Below are 20,618 nucleotides of genomic sequence, written 5' to 3'. Positions count from 1 at the left end.
AGTCCCTGGGTCGGGAAGATCCGCTGGAGGAGGGCATGGCAACCCACTTCAGTATTCATGCCTGGAGAATCCCATGGACAGAAGAGCCTGGTGGGCTACAGTCCAAACGGTCTCAAAGAATCGGACACGACTGAAGCAACTTAGCATGCCTGTGGGTGATATTAAGCCGTGTTTGCAGACATTTTTTTTATTTTGGCAGACATTTTTGATTGTCACAAAGGGAGGGGCTGCTACTGGCCTCCAGGGGATAGAGGTCAGGGTGAATGCTAAATATCCTACAAAGCACCAGACAGTCCCCACAACAAAGACTCATCCGACCTCACATGTCAGTAGAGAGGAGATGAACAGACTGCTCTAGGGACTTCACTGGCAGTCCAGTGGTTAGGACTGCGCCTCCACTGCAGGGGCATGGGTTCCATCCCTGGTCTGGGGACTAAGATCCTGCATGCCTGCCGCTGGGCCAAAAAGCAAAACTTTGCTCTCTGCCAAGCCTGACCTCCCCCACCCTCAGCCAACCCATCCCTGACCCCTCTTATTTTCTCTCCACCTGGTCTCTTTCCGACTCCCTCCACTCCCTTGGTCTGAGTCTTCCTGTCTCTGTATCTCTATTTGCCCCTGTTTCTCGTCCTCTGTCAAAGGTATTGGTGACCCCTCAGAGCTTCAGAACCCTCTGTCCCCTCTCCAGGGGAGCAGCGACCAGAGGCAGGGTTGGAGGGAATGGTTCTTCAGAAAATTAGAGGAGGGAGTCCCTGGGTCCCTCAGGAGACCTGCTGGGGTGGTGGTGGCGGGGAAATTTAGTCTGGAAGGTGGAGGTTGGGACTTATCCCTTCTTGGGCTCCTAGGATGCGGGTCTCAAAAAGGCAGCCCTTCAGCCAGTCATAATTTTTTTTTTTTTTTTTGCCCATATAGGGTTTTTAAATTTTATTTACTTTTTTATTTGTGGCTGTGCTGGGTCTTTGTTGCTGTACAGACTTTCTCCAGTTATGGTGAGCAGGAGGAGCTACTAGTTTCCGTGCTCAGGCTTCTCATTATAGTGGCTTCTCTTGTTGCCCAGCACAGGCTCGATGCGCATGAGCTTCAGCAATTGCAGCTCCAAGGCTCTAGGGTACAAGCTCAGTAGTTGTGGCGCACAGGCTTAGTTGCCCCGCAGCATGTGGGATCTTCCCAGACCAGGAATTGAACCAGTGTCCCCTGCATTGCAAGACAGATTCTTAACCACTGGACCGCCAGGAAAGCCCACTCATATACTTTCCAATTTTGACTTTGTAGGCCTCCAGAAGACACATACTTTTTCCACTTAGCCACAGTCCCCACCATGCCCTGTTGTCGTACACTGGACTCATTTCTCTCATTTATTTCATGATGGTCTTGAGTTTGAGACCCCTGGTCCGGTGAGTGAGAGGATACCAGAATTTGGAACAGGATCTGATTGTGGGAAGGGTCCTGACTGGTGCCACTGCTTGTGGCCTGGTAGATTCTTGGCCTTCTCCTCTCCCACCCTTACTCACCAAGCCAGTTCCTTCACCCTCATTTTCTTCTCAGAAGAACATTCCAGTACATCTGACTTCCTGGTGTCCAGCCCAAGAAGAGGCAGCTTTAGGGCACTGGCCAGTGGATAAGAAGTCCAGGCTGGTCCATGAGCCTTTCTCCTGATTCATCACTGCCAGGCCCAGAGCAAACATTGACAATAATTAGTTACACTAGTGATAGAGTGTGTGTGCACACGTGCTAAGTCACTTCAGTCGTGTCTGATTCTTTGTGAACCTGTGGACCATAGCCTGCCAGGTTCTTCCCTCCATAAGATTATCCAGGCAGGAACACTGGAGTGGGTTGCCATGACCTCCTCCAGGGGACCTTCCCAACCCAGGGATCAAACCCATGTCTCTTACATCACCTGCATTGGCAGGTGGATTCTTTACCACTAGCATCACCTGGAAACCTCCCTGGAGTTAACATTTATTAGGCACTTATGCCTGTGAGCATATACACATGCACACACATATGAGACACTGTACTCACTGACTTCCACGTGTGATCTCATTTAATACATGTCTAAAGCAGCATTTCTAAAATGCCTTTAAATTCGATCTATAGGCAGCAATACATCCATTTTCTTTGTGGTTTGGTATGTAACCGCTATAATCAAATTTTCACAAAAACAATATTTTCCTTTGACTTCAACATTTTTTAAATGATATCATTTTGTTTTGTTTTGAGTCTGGTCAAGAGCCACTAAATTTGCAGGCAGAAGGGACTGACTATAAAGGGGCACAAGGGGGGATTTCCCTGGTGGTCCAGTGGCTAAGACTCCGTGCTCCCAATGCAGGGGACCTGGATTCCACCCTTGGTCAGGGAACTAGATCCCACATGTGGCAACTAAGAGTTTGCCTGCAGCAACCCACATGCCACAACAAAGGGCACACATGCCACAATCAAAGATCCTGTGTGCCGCAACTAAGACCTTACACAGTCAAATAAATACATAAATAAAATACCAAAAAATGAAAAAGGGGGGAGCACAAGAGAAGTCTTGCGGAGGGCGACAGACAGGGTCCAAGTCTGGATGTGGTGATGTACAACAGTGTACATTTGTCCCAACTCCCCAAACTATACACATAAAAAGAGTAAATGTTATGGTATGTAAATACATCTCAGTGAACTCAGAATAAGATCCACACCAGTGATTTCACAATGCATGGTTCACACACATGGGGCATGACCCACGGTTTGGAAGGGGAATTCCCTGATGATCTGGTCCAGTGGTTAGGACTACACTGTTTTCACTGCCAAGGACCCGGGTGTAATCCCGGGTCAGGAAACTAAGATCCCACAAGCCGGGTGGCACAGCCAAAATAAATAAAAATAAATAAATAAACTGAAAAAAAAAGAAACACATTGGAAGAAAGAAAGGAAGGAAAGGTCAATGAATGAATGATTGAACGAACGAAGGAAAGGAAGCAGAGAGGGAGGGTGAACTGGTCCCCAGTATTTGAAGGAGGGAGATCACACATGAGACCTGCATTCTCTGCTCTTGGGAAGTAGAAGCATCTGGCCAAACTTGAGAACCTGGACAACCCCCTGAGAACCTTTCTCTGCTGGGCACTCAGAGGCCACTTGCCCTCTGATGACGCCGTACGGCTTGGGGGGTGATGCAAAGGGAATGGAGGGTGCAGGGGAGACAGAGCCCCAGAGCCTTTCGACACCACCTCGCGTCACCACATCAGAGTGGGGGAAGGAGTGACGAAGGGAGACTGAGAAAGGAAAGGGAACTGAAAGGCAGAAAACCCCGGGTGAGAGCCACTGCAGAGGTTGCCCGGGCATGTCCCGTGCCAGCTGCCCAGGGCTTTCTTCTCCCCCTGGGTCCCCCACCAGATTCGCGGTGAGTGCGGACAGGTGCACATGCTTCTGGAGCGTGTCCCAGCAGTGGGCCAGTTAGGAACCTGTCACAGGTGTGACTTCGTGACTGTTTGTTGGGGGAGTCTGTCTTTTTATGTCTGACTTGATCTGTGTCCGGGAGGGTCAATTTCTGGCAGTTTTCATGTGTCAGCTACGAGTTGCTGGGGGTGTGTTTGTGTGTAAGCTGCTGGAGGTGTGTCCCTGTAGTGTTTCTACACACTGCCGATCAAGTGTGTCCAGGTGTCCCAGTGACAGGTGTCGTGTGTGTGTGTGTGTGTGTGTGTGTGCCCTGCTCTGCCTATCAGGAAGTTTCTGTGTACCGACAAGACAAGCTCTTAGTGGGTGTCTGTGTGGGTCCTCCACTGTGTGTGTTGTGGGTACCTAAACAGAGCTTGTGAACATGATTGCTTTGTGAGCCTAGGTGTGCTCAGCAGTGCGGGTGTTTGTGCAACTTCTGTGTCTGTGACACTGCGTCCCAGTGAGACTGTTAGGAAGTCACGTTACGTATGTATTTGTCCCTGAATGGGTGAGTGCCTCGTCAGTGCGTGAGTTTGTGCGTCCACGCCCCTGTCCAGGGAGTGTATCTGGCGTGTCTGCGAGTGGGCTTGGCCCCATGGCCCTGACAGCACGTGACTTTATTATGTACCCTGGAGCGCCAGGCGGTCAGCCTGCATACACGTCTCAGGGTGTGTGTCTGTGGGTCCCAGTCAGTGTGTCAGTGTGTCAGTGTGTGTGTGTCCAGCTGTCCCGCCCGTCTGGACGGCCGATCGGCGCGCCTCCGCCCCCAGGCCCAAGCCTTGCCCCGCCCCCGGCTTCAGGGAAACCCCCCGCGCCGAGGTAGGGGGCGCGGCGTTCGCCTGCAAGTCCCGACTTGTCCGCGGCTGGCGGGCGGGCGGGCCCGGCCGTGGCGTCACTCGGGGGCGGGGCGTGGGACCCGCCAGGCGGGGGCGGGGCGGGGCGGGGCGGGGCGGCCGCCGAGCGGGCCCGGGATCCGCCGGGCGGCCTGAGACGCGGCGCGAGCCACATGCGAGCGGGCGCCTAGCGGCGGCGGCAGCAACAACGACAGTAGCAGCAGCAGCAGCAGCAGCAGCAGCAGCGACCAGGACGCGAACGCGCCTGCGGTTCCAGGAGCAGCTGCGGCAGGAACAGCAACAGCAACAGCCACTGCAGTTAGAGCGGCAGCAGCCTCAGCGAGCGGCGCTCGGCGGGCGCGCCCTCCTGAAGGAAGCCGCCCGCCCCCCATCACCATCCCCTCCGGCGTGTTCATGCCCCCGGGGTGAGTGTGCGCACCCCGAGTCCCCTCCAGCCGCGATTGGCCAGGCCGGGTGGGCTCCCTGGAGGAGGTGGCAGGAGTGCACTCGGAGAGACAGTGCGGGGGCAGGGCGCGCTTCGTCCCCACACCGGGGTCCCCTCTCTCCCTGCCCTCCCCACCCTCCTCGAGGCTGGGGTCCCTGGGCGGGAGGCATTGAGGGTCCAAGAGCGCAGGTGCCTCCGCGGTCCGGCGGGTTTGTTTACAAACAATGGGGTGCCGGCTCGGCAGCGCCCCCTGGCGGCCAGTGCGGGCCCGGGGAAGTAAGTCGCCCCGGACTGCCCCGGCCCCTGCAGTCCCGGAGGGGCGGGGGGTGGGGGTGGGGGGGATGGCGTGGAGGGGCGGCCACACCCCGGGCGCGCGCCCGCTGGGGGCGGCGACAGGGGGCGGCTCGCGGGCCGTGGAGTCTGCGGCTCCTGCGGGCGGGGGCTGCGCCCCAGCAACAGCCGGTTATTGGCCCCGCGCTCGCCTGGCGGGCGGGGCGGGCGCACGTGGCGGCGGCGGCGTGGGGGGTGGGGGGACCGTGACAGCGCAGGGGGCGTCTGGGCCCGCCGTGGGAGCGCGCGTGTGCGGGGTGGTGGATCTGCAGGTGTCTCGCCTGGGTGTGTGCGCGTGTCTGGCTCCGAGTTTGTGCTGGGGTCTGCAGGGAGTGGTTGTGCCAGTCCCGGGGCGTGCTGGGGTTGTGGCCCCGGCGGGGTGTGCGGCGCCGTCCCCCTGTGTGTGTGAAGGGGTTTTCTCCGTGCGTGCTGCCGCGCCTGAGGGGTGGGCGCTCTGTTGTTGTGTGGTGTACTTGTGTGTGCTCTGAGAGTTGTCTGTGTGTGCTGTTTGGGGGTGAGTCTCTGGCTCCCGGTTGCCTGCTTGCGCTATAGTGTGTGCGCGTTGCCTGAGTGAGCTGTTTGTGTGTTTACGTGTGCGTCTTGCCCGATGGGCTGTGTTTGCGAGTGCTTGTGTGTCTTGTCTGTGTGGACTGTGTCTGTGTCTATCTCCAGGGCATCTGGCTCAGCTCAGCGTTTACGGATGTCTTTTTTCTGTCCAGGTGTCTGTGTGAGTTCTGCGTCGTGTGTGTATGTGTGTGTGTGTGTGTGTGTGTGTGTGTGTGTGGTGGGGGGTTGTCTCAGTCTGTGTTTGGCTTGTGTGTCTGGCATCCGCGTCTGGGAATTGAGGAGCTAGGCTCTGTGGGGTCTGAGTAGAACAGTCAGTAGATGCTGCTGGCAGCCTCTTGTACAGGGATGTGTCTGAGCCCGTGTGTGTGTGTGTGTGTGTGTGTGTGTGTGTGAGAGAGAGAGAGAGAAAGAGTGTGTGTGTTGAGTCTGAGGGGCTTGTCTCTGTGATCGGCTGGCTCATGTGTGTCATGTGGGCTGCGTGTGTGTAGTGTTTATGTCAGTCACGTGAGACCAGTGTTTTCTGAGGGTGCTTTAGGTGTGCGCCCTGCCAGGCCAGTGTGGGATTAGCTGTAGTGTGTGTGTGCGTGTGTGTCCAGGGCTGACAGTTGGTAATGGTGTTTGGAGGTTCGGGGAGGAGGGTGGGCTGATGTCTGCTGTTGCGTCTCCGTGTTGTTGCTGGCATGTGGCAATTCACCCAGATCTGATGACATGTGTGCCTGCTTTACATGTGTCCCGGGATCTGAGAGTTGGTGACAAGTGGGTGTGTTGCAGTTGTACGGGTCCCTGTGTGTCCACGGAGGTCTGTTTTGTGTTGATATGTGTGTGAGTCCTGAGGGGTGCAGGTCTTATCTATTGCGGGTGCATTACGCGGAGGGGCACGTGTGCCTGAGAAGGGACAGTGCCCTAGCTGGTGTGTTTCTGTCTGTGCTTGTGATGGCCGCATTGTGAGTCTCTGTGGCTCTGTGGGCATATTAACAGCGGGTCAGTGGGTGACATCCTGACAATTTTGTGTATCTGTGTTTTTGAGATGAAGGGGCTGGGGTGTACCAGCCAGCATGCAGTGTGTGGATAGCTATTCCGTGGTCTGTGTGTGTGTGTGTGTCCTGGGACCTTCTCAGTGTTTTGGGGTACAAATAGGCCTGGTGGGAGGTCAGGCGGGCCAGTCCTGCGTGAGCCCTGTGTGCGTTGTATACCCTCCACATACACCCCCTCTTGGTCCTGTTTGAGTCCTGGTGTTTGTTGTGGGAACAATCGCAGTGCCTGGCTGCCCTCCGTGTGTGTGTGTGTGTGTGTGTGTGTGTGTGTGTGTGCCCATCGCTGTGTTCCAAAAGTTAACCCTGCCAGCTCAGGCCCTTTGTGAGTCCCAGGTTGGGTGAGTGTGTGTTGGAGGGCTCTCAGCCCTTATACACACACTGCTGACGGGCCCACAAGTCTGGGACCTGCGTGAGCCCGTCCTTGCTGTGAGAACTGTCCTGTGCCTCCTTGTCCTTGGTCCCTTCTATGTGCCAGTCACCATGTTGTCCCTGGTCCCTCCTGTGTGCCGGTCACCTTGTTTGGGGTTGGCTGGGCCTGGGGTCAGCCCGGGGAGGGGCTGTGTGAGGGGCCATCAGGCCCCTCCATCACAGCTCTGTGTGTCATGGACCCTCGTGGGCTGCCCCAGCCCGCCTTGCGGGCAGAAGTGGGGTACCCTGTGTACCCCGCGTGGGGTGGGTACCTCGTGGGGCTCCCCCTGCACTGCCCCGCTGCTGAGCGTGCCATCTACCCTGTCCTGCAGGCCCCAGGGAGCGCCATGGCCCGAGCACGCCAGGAGGGCAGCTCCCCAGAGCCCGTAGAGGGCCTGGCCCGCGACGGCCCGCGCCCCTTCCCGCTCAGCCGCCTGGTGCCCTCGGCGGTGTCCTGTGGCCTCTGCGAACCCGGCCTGCCTGCTGCCCCCGCCGCCCCCGCCCTGCTGCCCGCCGCCTACCTCTGCGCCCCCACCGCCCCGCCCGCCGTCACTGCCGCCCTGGGGGCCCCCCGCTGGCCTGGGGGTCCCCGCAGCCGTCCCCGAGGCCCGCGATCCGACGGTGAGTGCCTGCCCCGCACCCGAGATGCCGGGAGCTGGGAAGAGAGACCCCGAGGAACCCGGGAAAGGGGAGCGAGTCGGGGGAGGTGGCGAGCCGGCCGGGCCACGGGGAGGGTGTGGCCAGTGTGGTCTTTGTGTTGCAAGAAGCAGGAAGACGGAGTGGGAGGCTGGGGGGTGGGGGGAGGCCGACTGGGAAGTCCCTCCTGGAATCGGACTGCAGTCCGCGAGCTGCAGCCCAAGGCCTTTTCCGGGCCCGGGGCAACAGCTGTTTTCCAGCCCCCCACCCTCCCCAGGTCTGGGTCCCCGGGAGCCCCTTGAGGACTGCAGCTGGAAAGAGTGTGGGCAGAGGGGACTGTCACTTCAGGACTTCGGGGAGGGGTCGAGGGTGGCCTGGTGCCTTTATCTGCATCTCTTTGGCCAGGGCCCGCCCTCTCTGCAGTCCGAGAGGAGGAAGGAGGGGGAGGGGCCATTGTCTGGGGGAAAGGGTAGGGGGGCCGGGTCTTGGGGAGGGAAGGGTTAAAGGTCCCCTGCCTGCTGGGCTGTTAACTCCGTGGTGCCCGGCCGGCCCGCTCGGTGGCAAGGGAGAGGTTTTCTCCGCGTCCCTCCCCACCTGTCCCCGGAACCTGGAGAGGTCAGGAGAGGGCAGAATTCCCTGGCCAGCGGAGGCTGGAGGAGACCCGGTTCCTAGACCAGAATGACAGGCATGGAAACTGAGGCCCTGAGGTTAGTTCTCAGGGATCCCTTAGGCCAGGACCCGGCGTGACAGAGGGAGGAAGAGTCGTCAGAGGAACTCAGAAAGTGCGTGGGGACGTCCCGCATCCTAGCCTCCAGGCTCACAGGGGGCCACAGGCCGGCCTTCTGGGTTTCCAGGCCTTTGCCATATCCGGGGGTGTGGCCTCACTGTGGTTGGACACTAGAGGCCAGGAGACCCGAGGCTTGTGACTCGGGGTGTAGTCAGTCACCGTATCCCTGTGTGACCTTGGGCCCCATTCCTAGGGGGAGCCTCAGTTTCCCTGTCGGTTGAGTAGAGCAGTCAAAATTTGGCAATCGTTTTGGAAGGAGCCTGGCCGGCCATGGTCCATGGGGTCGCAAAAAGAGTCGGACACGACTGAGCGACCTAAACATCAACAAACAACTTCGGTAGGATAAGAGGAAGCACTTCCAGACTAACACGGGGAGTGGGGTGGTAGCTGGCTGCTAGACAGGTGAGCCCAGGAAGGCCTCCCCAGCACTTTTTTTCTCCCCCGGGAAGTAGGAGCTAAGAAATCTAGCTCTTAAGAGGGCATAGTGGCATCGCTCGAGATGAGGTGGGGGGGCGAAGAGAAGTCAGGCGACGGGAAAAGGGAGAAGCAAGTCCTAGCCAGCCGGCCCTCCTCCGGGCCACTGCAGGGCCTTAGAGGGGTGGTGGGTGTGACCCCAGCCCCGGCTTTTCCCAGGTCCTCAGCCTTCACTCTCGCCCGCGGAGCAGCACCTGGAATCGCCAGTGCCCAGCGCCCCGGGGGCCCTGGCGGGCGGACCCACCCAAGCGGCCCCGGGAGTCCGGGGGGAGGAGGAGCAGTGGGCCCGAGAGATCGGGGCCCAGCTGCGGCGGATGGCGGACGACCTCAACGCGCTATACGAGCGGCGGGTGAGTGCTGGGGGAGGGGTAGACGGCAGGTGGGACTTCCCGCCGGGGAGGGGGCTGCGGCGGCCCAGCCAGATGTGCGGCAGCTGCTGCCCTGCGCGGCGGGGTCGCGCCGGGGACAGGCAGCTGGGAGGGGCGGCGTGGTCGCCGAGCCGCCGCCGTAGGACCCGCGCTGTAGCCGGCACGGCCCGGCTTGACGGCCGGGGCCGGAGCGTCCGCGAGCGCCGCTGCGCGCCCGGGGCCCGCGGCCGTGGGGACTGAGGGCGGCGCTCGGTGGAGCGGCTCATATATCCCGGGCTATTTATAGCCGATGAGTCAGCAGCGGCGGCGCGGCCGCGCCCGCCCCTCCCACCCACCCGCGCGGCGGCGGCGGCGGCGGCGGCGGCGGCGGCGCGCCACCCAGCTTCCCGGGGGGCTGGGGGCGGGGCCTGGAGCTCCGCCCCTCAGGAGGCCCCGCCCCCGGGGCCCTCAGCCAGGCCTCTCATCACTACCAGATACTTGAAGCCTAAGGCGGTGGAACGGAGAATAACAGACACGGGGCGCCCACCACCCAGCTCTGTCCAACCTGAACATTACAGCCATACTGCTTGCTTATTCGAGGGAAAAAAACAAAAACCGGATGTTGCGAAGCCCCTTGACCCTCTTCCCCTCCCCGCTTTCAAAGGAAGCCTCACAGATTGGCTTGTCCCATTGGTCTGCAGGTGTTGACTCTTTTACAACACATTCACCAGGCCACAAACAATACTTGGGATTGCGAGGCGTTTCAGACTTAAACGTGATCTGGTGTGTTCTCAAAGCTGCTCCCACCCCCTCAGTGTTTTGCTTGAGATACAGCCACGGACAAGGGAGTTCAGTTCATTCATTTTCACTGCAACATAGCATAGCATTCTGTCGGATCACCATGTAGTATTGTCTTCATTTTCTCATTGGTGGGTATTTAGGATATTCCAGAAGTGTCTCAAATTTTTAAATGTAATTTAATTCTATTGTTCTTTTAGCTCTCCCAAAAAATGCGTATCTCCAGGCACACACATGTCTCCACAGTAGATACCTGGGTGGTCTGCCAGCCCCTAGCCTTGATAAATAATAGTTGGCTTGCTCAGCAAGATGACTGTGCCAAGTGGCACTCCATAGTGGGATGGTGGCATTTCTGCCAATCTCATATGCCCCCTTGGTCACCTTCTCCTGGCTGGAAAATTTGGTGGGAACTGAGGCAGAGGCAAATATGGTACCAGGCAGCCCACCCCCAGGCACCCATGAAGATCATTAGCATGGTTGATCTGACCTTCTTGTTCACATCTGTAAAATGGGTTTCTTCTTGCCATCTGGTGGGGATGGGATTAGTTCTTTGGCACAGGACCTAGGCCTGCACTCAGCACAGAGTGGAGAGAACGGTAGCTCTCCATAAGTATTGAGTATTGTTGATTTTCATTGAAGGGCAACCTTTTCTTGTATCTAGCTTCCTTCGTTCCCACTTTTCTAGCATTGTGGAACTGTGACAGTCCCAGAGGCTGCCCCCAGCCTTCATCCTGCCACTCGGGAAGGGGCTGGGGGTTTGCTTGGCCCAAACATTTCTGTACAGCTTCAGCATTGAATAGTTCCCAGTTCTTGCACAGAGTATTCTAGAATCGCTGAGACAGGGGGGCTCTATGCTCCCTTCTGTGTGTCTCATCAGCTTTCAATGGGAGGGCAGGTGGGCTGCGGTCCAGCCTACCCCTCAAGCCCAGGTGACTTTGGTCGGGTGACTGTCTTCATCTGGAGACCAGGGACTAGGAGATCAGAGCTGATACCTACGGGCCCTATGCTGAGGGCCTCGTCCACATCCTGTCCCTCCTAGTCTCTTCCAGGCCAGGAGATGACCCAATGAATGATAACAGTACCGCCCTGAGCAGGTTGGTGGAGGGTCTGTGCCTTCCGCCTTGCTGCCCTTCAGCCTGACCCCCTTGTGCGCCCCACCCGTCCATCTCTAGCCCTTCTAACTTCCTGTCTGCTCCCTTTCCCCAGAGACAAGAGGAGCGGCAACGACACCGCCCCTCGCCCTGGAGGGTCCTGTACAATCTCATCTTGGGACTCCTGCCCTTCCCCGGAGGCCGCGGAGCCCCCGAGGTGGAGCCCAATTAGGTGCCTGTACCCGCCCGGTGGATGTCGGGGACCCGGGGGGGCAGGACCCTCCCAACTCCTGATGCCCTGGCCAGCGCGGGGGACTCTTTCTGCACCATGTAGCATACTGGACTACAGCCCTGCCCGACCCAGGGGTGGGCCAGGGCAGCCACTCCCGACCCAGCCCCGGCCTAGCCCCGGGGAGCACTGATGGAGACGTGGACTCCTGGGCCCCTGGCTGAGGGGCCAGGGGAGAGAGGGCTGACGGACTTGGCGTCTGAAGGCGGCGGGGACCGAGGGGGCAGGGCCTGAGCTGCCCCCCTCTGCCGCCCACCACCATCTCAGGAAAGGCTGCTGGTGCTGGCTGCCCATTCCAGCTGCAGCGGTGACACTGGGGGGCGGGGGTCTCTCCCCCCAGCGCTCCTTCACTTTGGGCCTGGCCTCAGGCCCCTGGTGCTTCCCCCCCTCCTCCCGGGGAGGGGGCCCATGAAGAGCAAATGAGCCAAACGTGACCACTAGCCTCCTGGAGCCAGAGAGTGGGGTGCGTCCTGACGGGTGCCCCGGCCCAGCGCCCAGCCATCTTCCCTGAGCCAGCCGGCGGGTGGTGGGCATGCCCGCCTCACCTTCATCTGGGGGTGGCCAGGAGGGGCCCAGACTGTGAATCCTGTGCTCTGCCCGAGACCACCCCCCGCTCCCCCCCCATCAATCCCATTGCATAGGTTTAGAGAGAGCACGCGTGACCACTGGCATTCATTTGGGGGGTGGGATATTTTGGCGGAAGCCGCCCCAGCCTTAGTCCCCAGGGCGAAGCGCTGGGGGGAGACGGGGAGTCAGGGAGGGGGGGAAATCTCAGAAGAGGGAGGAGTCTGGGAGTGGGGAGGGATGGCCCAGCCTGTAAAATACTGTATATGCGCTGCTGTAGATACCGGAATGAATTTTCTGTACATGTTTGGTTAATTTTTTTTGTACATGATTTTTGTATGTTTCCTTTTCAATAAAATCAGATTGGAACAGTGGATACTCTTGTCAGCTGTCCTTCCCCGCGGTGGGGCCTGGGCCCAGCCTGTGACGCTCGTCTGGGAGGAGGTGGCCGGGCGTTGCCTGGAGCACCCTGGGGTGTCTGTTGCTCTGGTTAAAAGATGGCTCTGAGCCATTGTGGGAGCCCAACCTTCATGCACCCCTCCTGGGCTCCCACTAAAAGCTAAGCCCTGCAAAGACAGGGCTGTTGGGAGACCTTCTCACTTTATTCTTATTGGAGAAAACATCAGGGGGCTCAAGATTCACAGAATGAGTGAATGACCTTTAACTTACTCAGAAGTCCCACCATGAGGAGTCCCGGGGAACGTGTCAGTCCTGAAATAGACCTGGTGGGCACTGGCAGGCAGGTTCTTCACTACTAGTGCCACTTGGGAAGCCCAAACATCCTCTAACCTAGCGTTAAAACCCTGTGTTGAATTAATACAAGAAGGGGAGAGATTTCCCTGGTGGGCCAGTGGTTAGGATGCCTCACTTCCACTGCAGGGGGCCCGAGTTCCATTTCTGGTCAGGGGAACTAAGATCCCAAGAGCAAAGTGGAAAAAGGAAAATATAAGAAGGGGCGCTTCTACTACTATCTTCTGGAAAACAGGGTAATGGGCCAAAGGTTTCTCCTGTGGCATCTTCCACAGACAGGCTCAGACCCCAGCCTTGCTCCTTCCCCTGGGTATCCTAGTAAAGGGGCAGTTCAGAGAAAATGGTTTTTTTTGGCGGGGTGTGTGTGGTGCACGTGGACCTTTGTTTCCCCACCAGGGATCTAATGTGCACCTGCTGCAGTGGAAGAGCAGCGTCCTAACCAGTGGACCAGCAGGGCATTCCCCAAAAGTGGCTCTTCTCAAAGGGAAGGCTGAGGGAAATGGAAACGCAAACCATCATTTTGGACAAGAATTTGGCAAAAGCTTGTCAAGCTGAGGATGTACCGGCCTGTGGCAAAAGTGCCTTCCGGGGTGTCTCCTTCACAAGTGGATGTTTGGGGCTTTCCTGTTGTGTCAGTAAGGAACCCACCTGCTAGTGCAGGAGACGCGGCTTCGATCCCCTGATCTGGGAGGATCTCACATGTCACCGAGCAACTAAGCCCGTGCGCCTCAACTACTAAGCCCGTGCTCTGGAGCTCACGTGCCACAGCAATTGAAGCCCGCACACCCTAGAGTCCGTGCTCCACAAGAGAAGCCCAAGCACCGCAACTAGGAAGGTGCCCCCAACTCTCCACAAATAGAAAAGAGCCTGTGCAGCAACGAAGACTCAGCGCAGCCAGAAATAAAAAGGGGACGTGCACAGGTGTCCAAGTGTTGGCAAGACACAAAGCCACCATCTAAGTAGCAAGAGCTGTCAGTTTGAAGGGTAAATCAAGTCTGCTGTCACACAATAGAACACACAGCAGTGAACTGGAATGAACTTGAAATTTATCACAATGAATAAATAGCAAATAATGGTGAGCAGAAACAGCAAGTAGCGAAACGATGGTGGGTAGGTACTGGGTATTCATCTTGTGCCTCTCTGTATTTCCTTCATGCTTACATACACACAGGGGGCCCAAGGCCCTAAGGTGTTTTTTTTTTTTTTTTGCGGGGCGGGGGGAGGGCCTGTTGGTTGTGTCACAAGTCTTGTGGGATCCTAGTTCCCCAACCAGGCAGGGATTGAACCCAGGCCCAGCGGGAGCTGGGAGTCCTGACCGCTGGACACCCAGGGAAGTCCCCTCATTGAACTATTGACCTGTTTGGATTAGGTTGTTTTCTTATTTTCTCTTCATCAGGTTTTTGTGTTTCCTCTCTCCTGCCTTCTCTTGGATTATTTGAATACTTTCTAAGGATTCTTTTAAATGTATCTTTAGGTGTATCAGCATTTCTGAGTACTGCTCTCGGGATCACAAACATATCCTTACCTATTCGTTATCTATGGACTGTCACGTCACTTGCAGCGCAGGAGCTCTGCCCACACACAGCCCCGCTCATCCTCTTCTCCCCATCATTTCATGCTGTAGTTGTCATGCGGAGCATACCAACACCCCTTACAAATGCCCGCAAGTATGAACTTTTTAAAAAATATGTATTTACTTGGCTGTGCCAGGTCTTAGCTGCGGCTTGCAGAATTTATTTTCCTGACTAGGGCTCAAACCCAGGCCCCCCTGCAGGGAAGTCCTTAGACATGTACATTTTGCTTTGAACAGTCAGAAATAAAAGGGAAAAAAATTTTTTTTTCTCTATTTACCCCAGACTTGGGTGGGTGAGGCTGTTGCCTTATCTGTGATATGGGTACAACAGTATCTACCCCCATGATTGCTGTGAGGATTCAAGCAATTTAGCTGAAGTCTAATTATTTTGAAAGGTATCAAGTGGGTCGTGTGAGGACTTCAGCTGTTATTACACTCTTGGCCAACTAAAACATAAACTTACATTTCCCCACCTGTACAGGGACAAGAAAGGGACACCTCAACAGATGGGATATTTATACTTATCAGTAAAATGCAAGAAACTGAAAAAAAAAAAAGGTCTGCAGTGCAAAGGGAAATCATGGAAAGTAAGGCTGTGATGGGGCCAAAAGTTTAAGATTTTTGGCTGCGCTGGGTGTTCGTTGCTGTGCACGGGCTTCCTCCAGTTGCGGCTCAGGGGCTCTAGAATTCGGGCTCAGCAGTTGTGGCGCTCCAGCATAGCTGCTCCGTGGCATGTAGGGTCTTCCTGGACCAGGGATCGAATCCAGGTCATCTGCATTGGCAGGTGGATTCTTAAGACAAGGGAGGCTTTTTTGAGTAGCACCTGTTCACTAGAATGTTCAACCACTGAGAACCTAAGTTTGGTTATTAAGCACACCAGAGACAAGAGAAGTGGGGTATGGAGTGGAGAGGCCTGGCAGAATCATTTGCTAACTTCAGCACCTCCCCCACCAAACATACGTTACCTTCACAGACAGGGTCCCTCTTCTCAAGTGGGCTGCGTTATGTCCTGAGGTGTTTGAACCCACAGGATAATCATCGTGGACTTCCTGGAGACTTAGGGAAATCCATTCTTAAGATAACACAAACTTGTAATATAGAAAAATATGAAATCTGAAAGCAAGGAGAATTAAGCCTTTTTCTTGTCCAGGGCTGGAAGTTTCCAGCACTACCCTCCAGATTCCCAAGGGGTCATTTTGGGGGTCACTCAGTCTCTGCCATTACAGGTGGAAAAGTTTGAAAAATTGCAGAGAAGATTCTAAGACAGTTTTGTTTTTAATCCATCCAGACCCATCTGCTCCCCCTTGTGACCAAGGCCCCACATTGCAAAATAAAGGGTGTAATTAGCTCAGATTTTCCAAGACCCTGTGAGATTTTTCCAAGGATCCCCTGATTCAACACTACCAGGGCCCAGAAAAGGGCTGCTCCAGAAACAAAGCCTAGCCTCACCTCAGGCAGGGGCAGAGAGAACCAGGAAGGGGGAGAATTGAGTCCCTCCTCCCAGAGGAGATCTCTGCTTTTCTTTTCTCACTGACATTAACAGGGCTGAAATAGAGAAGCTGATTTATTCATTCTAACCAGCCAATTTCAATATGGGGAGAAAGCCAACTGTGGGTGAGGAACGCATTCCAGGTGGAACGCACGCTCGGGTCGCTGAGTCAAGATACGTTTGGCACTCCAGCAACCGCTCTGACCCGTCCAGCTGTGGGACTTGGGGCATGTTACTTCGGTCTCACTTAACTGCTATGAGATCATTGCTCACTTTTACTCCTTTCCCACTATTATTACATTACAACTGCTGTCACTGCGAACAGCCACTACTTAACGGAATTATTTGACAAGACTCAAGCTTCTATGTGCTTTAGAATATGAGCATGCTAACTTTTGCTGCATTGCTCAGAAAAACAGTGGCAGGAATGGTGACAGAGGGAAGGGCCTTGGTGTTGTGTTCAAGCATCCAGGGATACATCTTCAGGTTTAAACAATCCATTGTTTCCTGTCAGAGAAAGAAGTTTCTCACGTGGAAGAAAAACAAATCTTAAAGCAAATAACTTTATTTCTATCCTTCCTTTTTGAAGAACCAAAGAAATATAGAAAATATAAAAAACACACAAACAGCTGCGATTCAGGGGGGTAACAAGAAGGACCAACACACAGCCCTGCAGCGCAGCAGCCTGCACCCGTGAGGGGCTCTGCAGGAAGACAGGCCGGCTCCCCCGTCCCACCTCAAAGCCAAAGAGTCAGGCTTCCCAGGGGTGGGGCCCAGGAATCTGCCTTTTCAAACAAGCTTTCCCATTAATATTCCACTGGCAAGGCCTCACCCTAATTCCCAAGAGAATTTGGTAATACTTCCTCTCTTTCAAAATCCCGGCTGGAACTCAACTAATCCTAAACTAAAACTCAAGAACAGCACATCAGATGGCACCTGTTGTTTCTCAGAGCTTCAACCATTGGTGGAGACACACTCCACCTGCCATGGTTTTGCCTCTCTTAAGGGCACCTGTCTACACTTGGAACAGTGGTTCTGCTGTGTGGTTTCACGGCCCCGGGTGTTATTCCCCACCTGATGTCACACAGCGAGCTCGCTGTGTGACATCAGGTGGGGACCGAGGACAAGAAGGTGGCGAGAGGCTCCTAGGCGACCAAGTGTGCTGGTTCCTGGCTGGAGACGTCCAGGAACTGGCCGCGCAGGCGAGCTGGGAGGCCTGGGGCGGGGAGGAGACTGTCAGGACCCAGGCCCTTGCGCAGCAGTGCTGCACAGCCTCGCGGCTTGCAGGAAATGGTTGGTACTGGTTCAGTGGCTTGGTTTTTCCCTCGCCTGGAGAAGCCTTCATAGGGGAGGGGAGGGGATCGATTGCACAAGGGCACTGTGCAGTCAGCATCTCCGGGGCCACGGAGTCTCGCGTTCAGTTGGGGCCCAGGCACTCCACAATCCCGTTCCCCTTCATGCCATCGAAGAAGAAGAAGTTGTTGTGAGGGGGGTCCCGCTGAGACAGGGCCTGCGGAGGGAAACAAGAAGAAGGTTCAGCTCAAGTGCTTAAAAGGGGATACGAGGGAGAAAAGAGAACAGACCCCTGAACCGAGATCTTCTCAAAGCAACATGGAGAGTGGTTCTCGAAAGACGCTGACTTTACTCCCCAGGGGCTATCTGGCCACGTCAGGGAACAGTTCTAACTGTGACTGTCCTGTCCCTGCACTCTGTCCCCTACCAGCTGTGTGCCCTTGAGCAGACCATTTAGCCTCTCAGACCTTTACGTTCCCCGCGTAAAATGAAAACAACAACTGTTTTATCCTGGGGATTAAGAGACATGCTTTACCTCCAATATCTAAAACAATGCTTAACTTGGAGAAGCACCACTGGCAAATGGGCGTACTAATTACTGATGAATATTCCACGGAGAAAGGCAGTGAATGGTCATCCTGACCCATCTGAGAGCACAGCCTCTGTCACCGGGGGAAACACACCGACACTCCCAGGGGAAGGCAGTGCTGCTGGCCCTCCACGGGACACACCAGGGTGGGCAACCAGAGGGCCTGGGAGATGCTAGTTGGCCATGGAAATGGTCATCGTTTCGTGAGTGATAGTCCCTGGGATTACATGCTGGACCACGAGTGACCTGTGTGGACCGGGGAAAGGTCCAGAGGTGACAGTGAGTTTTCTAAGACATTCTCAACCCAAGAAGGGTCACTGTTTAAAGAGGAGGACATCACCCACGCAAACTGCAACCTGTCAAGGTGCCCAGGAGCTCTGTGCAGTCACTCCTCAGGCAGGCCCGCCTTTACAAAGCTGGCCCCTGAACCTCTCCTCCTTGAACTGAGCGCCAATCCCAGTCCTCGTCTGTAAAACAGAGACGATTATACCTATTCCAAGTCCTTATTCCAGAACGAACTATTCTTCTGGAGAGGAGGTGTTGACCTGGTGTGAGAGGGTGGCTTCTCTGAGCTTGCATATAAAAACCCAAACAAACGGCCTCAGCCTATTAGGGTTCCTGGTGAGTATGAAATGCGATCCAGCTTGTAACATGCCGGCCACAGAGTAGATTCTCAATAAATGGGAGCTGCTACTGCTTGAACAGGAGGTCCTTTCCCAATATCTGAGGCCCCCAGGCACTCAGCCAGGTGGAAGGGCACACAGGTGGATCCCAGATGCAAGAACCCATGTTCCAGGAGATGACACAACACATTTTCACACGGAGCCTCGTGAGGCTGCTGCTGTCAACTCTAAGCGCTAGCGCTGTAGGCGGGGAGTCTGCCCACTAACGGTGAGAGAGAACGAAGAATGATTAAACCCAAGGAAGGAGGATGAGACAGAGGACGGGGCTAGAATGTGTGGTGTCTGGAAAGATACAAGGAAGGAGGGAAACAGATGATGCCAAGGGAACAGACTTGTACGTCTGCCCACATCTCCCGATGTTTACGTTTTACCGTGGTCAGAGGGCCCCACCAGGGAGAGGGCGGAGGTCTGCCGCCCTCAGATGGCAGGCCTTTAACGCCAGCTGGCTGAAGCTGAACTGGTGTTAAGTGAGGGGGAGGGGCAGGGACAAGACAGCAGGGCACGGGGTGAACATGGGGCCAGAGGTAACGTGCTTCCCGAAGGGGGAGGGGAGATTCCAAACACGCCAGCAGGCAGGAATGCAGAGCGCTCTGGCTATGGGACAACCAGGAACAAGATGTGGGCCACAGCTGTCCCCGGCAGCAGGAGGGAGGGGCGCCCCTGCACACAGCGGGCGAAGACCACCCGCCCAGCCCACCACCTCCATCCCACGCAAGAAAGTCAGGGAGCAGCATCTCCGCGGGATGCGTGGAGCTGAGGATGAGGGCACCCGGGACCTGCTGACGACTGCTGAAGAGTACGGGCCCAGAAGCCGGACGCCATGAGCTTGAATCCCGGCTTTACCGCTGCTCTGCATCTCAGGGCAGGGATCGCAGCGGTTCCTACCTCACGCGCTGTTGTGAGGATCGAATGAGTCTATCATGTCGAGAACAAGGTCTCCAAGCAGTGGGTGTAGAATGGGCTTTCAACAAATGCTACCTAGCGACTTCCCTGATGGTCTAGTGGTGGGGAGTCGACCTGCCAATGCACAGGACACGCGTTCGATCCCAGGTCTGGGAAGATTCCACGCACAGAGTAACAATTAAGCCCATGCACCCCAACTACAGAACCCACATGTCCTAGAGAAGCCACCGCAGTGAGCAGTCTGTGCCCCATAACTGGAGAGCAGCCCCCACTCTCTGCAACCAGAGAAAGCCCTCCGGCAGCAACAAGGACCCAGCATAGTCAAAAAAAGAAAAAAAGTCCTAGAGAAAACTACGTTTAAAAGAAACAAGTGTTATCTATGCTCTCATCATTGTATGGCACATATTATAGGCTCCCACTCTGCCCTTGCTGTCCCATCACTGTTCTCGTTCCTGCCAAGGCTCTCTACAGGCAGTCTCAGGGTCCTTCTCAACAGTCCTCCCGCAGCCACTAGCGACTCCCCAGACTGGGGGCCTGAGCTGAGCCTTCCTACCAGCCTGGGTAGGCAGGAGCAGGAGTGAGACCGCACACGGCAGCGCATGCCTCTCCTCTTCCTCTCCTCCTACTGCCTATGCCACAGAGTCAGATTTAGAGAAAGACTCTGATCCAGAGAATGGTCAGGGAAGAAAAGAGAGAGAGAGGAAAAAAAGCCTTAAGAAGATGGTGGGACCATCAAACTGAGTCAACTGTTTTTGAAGCAAGTTTGCAGAAACCAAGACAAAGCAGGAGAAGTTGGTCCATATGTGCACAAGGCAAATTAATCACTTTAGGAAAATATCGAAGTCCCCCAAGAAAGGAACACATACTGGGGGGTATGCTACAGTTCTGACAACCCAAATGTTCCAGAAGAGACTTGACAGTGCCGTGCTAGGTACTAAATACATGACCCTGTGTGAAAGCTCCCCTTCCGAGAGGAAGAAGGACACCTGCCTAACGTGGGCACAGGGCACCCTGGACAGAGCCTGTGGGCTCCGGACTCAGGGCTCCTCTGGTGCTGACTCCCGCCTGCTCTACACTCGCCCACGGTGTGTGAAGTCATGAGAGGGAACTCTGACGCCATGGCATGAGTGGAGGGACACTGTGGAGCAGACGGGAGCTGTACAGGCTGTGGAGGCCCTTCTTTGGGCCTCGGCATCCATCCCTTAAGTGTGAATCAGGACAGTGCCCACTTCACAGAGCTGTGAGAAGCAGAATCTGTGGCAAATGTCACAACACCAGACAGCTGGTTGGTACAGTTAGGGGATGGCAGACAGCACCCCGT

General features: G+C 55.9%; 2 protein-coding genes across 4 annotated transcripts in view; one reads left to right on the top strand and one right to left on the bottom strand.

The window, feature by feature from the left end:
* Window positions 1-4,621: 4,621 nt before the first annotated feature.
* On the top strand, window positions 4,622-12,147 carry BBC3 (BCL2 binding component 3). The gene is made up of 4 exons (XM_068992664.1): window positions 4,622-4,672; window positions 7,364-7,652; window positions 9,088-9,278; window positions 11,280-12,147. The coding sequence occupies exons 2-4, from the start codon at window positions 7,379-7,381 to the stop codon at window positions 11,394-11,396; spliced, it is 582 nt and encodes a 193-aa protein (XP_068848765.1). The 5' UTR covers window positions 4,622-4,672; window positions 7,364-7,378; the 3' UTR covers window positions 11,397-12,147.
* Window positions 12,148-16,438: 4,291 nt separating this feature from the next.
* The window catches only part of SAE1 (SUMO1 activating enzyme subunit 1), a 60,633-nt gene continuing 56,453 nt past the window's right edge, over window positions 16,439-20,618 (bottom strand). For 2 of the 3 annotated variants that reach the window (XM_068992337.1, XM_068992338.1), the window contains exon 9: window positions 17,123-17,339. In XM_068992337.1, coding sequence (XP_068848438.1) covers window positions 17,247-17,339 — 93 coding nt within the window. In that variant the 3' untranslated portion in view covers window positions 17,123-17,246. Of the gene's footprint in view, window positions 17,340-20,618 lie in introns of all 3 variants that reach the window. The other variant, XM_068992336.1, reaches the window with a different exon arrangement.

This window comes from Capricornis sumatraensis, chromosome 20 (assembly GCF_032405125.1).
Source record: "Capricornis sumatraensis isolate serow.1 chromosome 20, serow.2, whole genome shotgun sequence".
Taxonomy (NCBI): Eukaryota; Metazoa; Chordata; class Mammalia; order Artiodactyla; family Bovidae; genus Capricornis; species Capricornis sumatraensis.
Note: the sequence above shows the minus strand (reverse complement) of the source record. Positions and strands in the feature narration are given on the sequence as shown.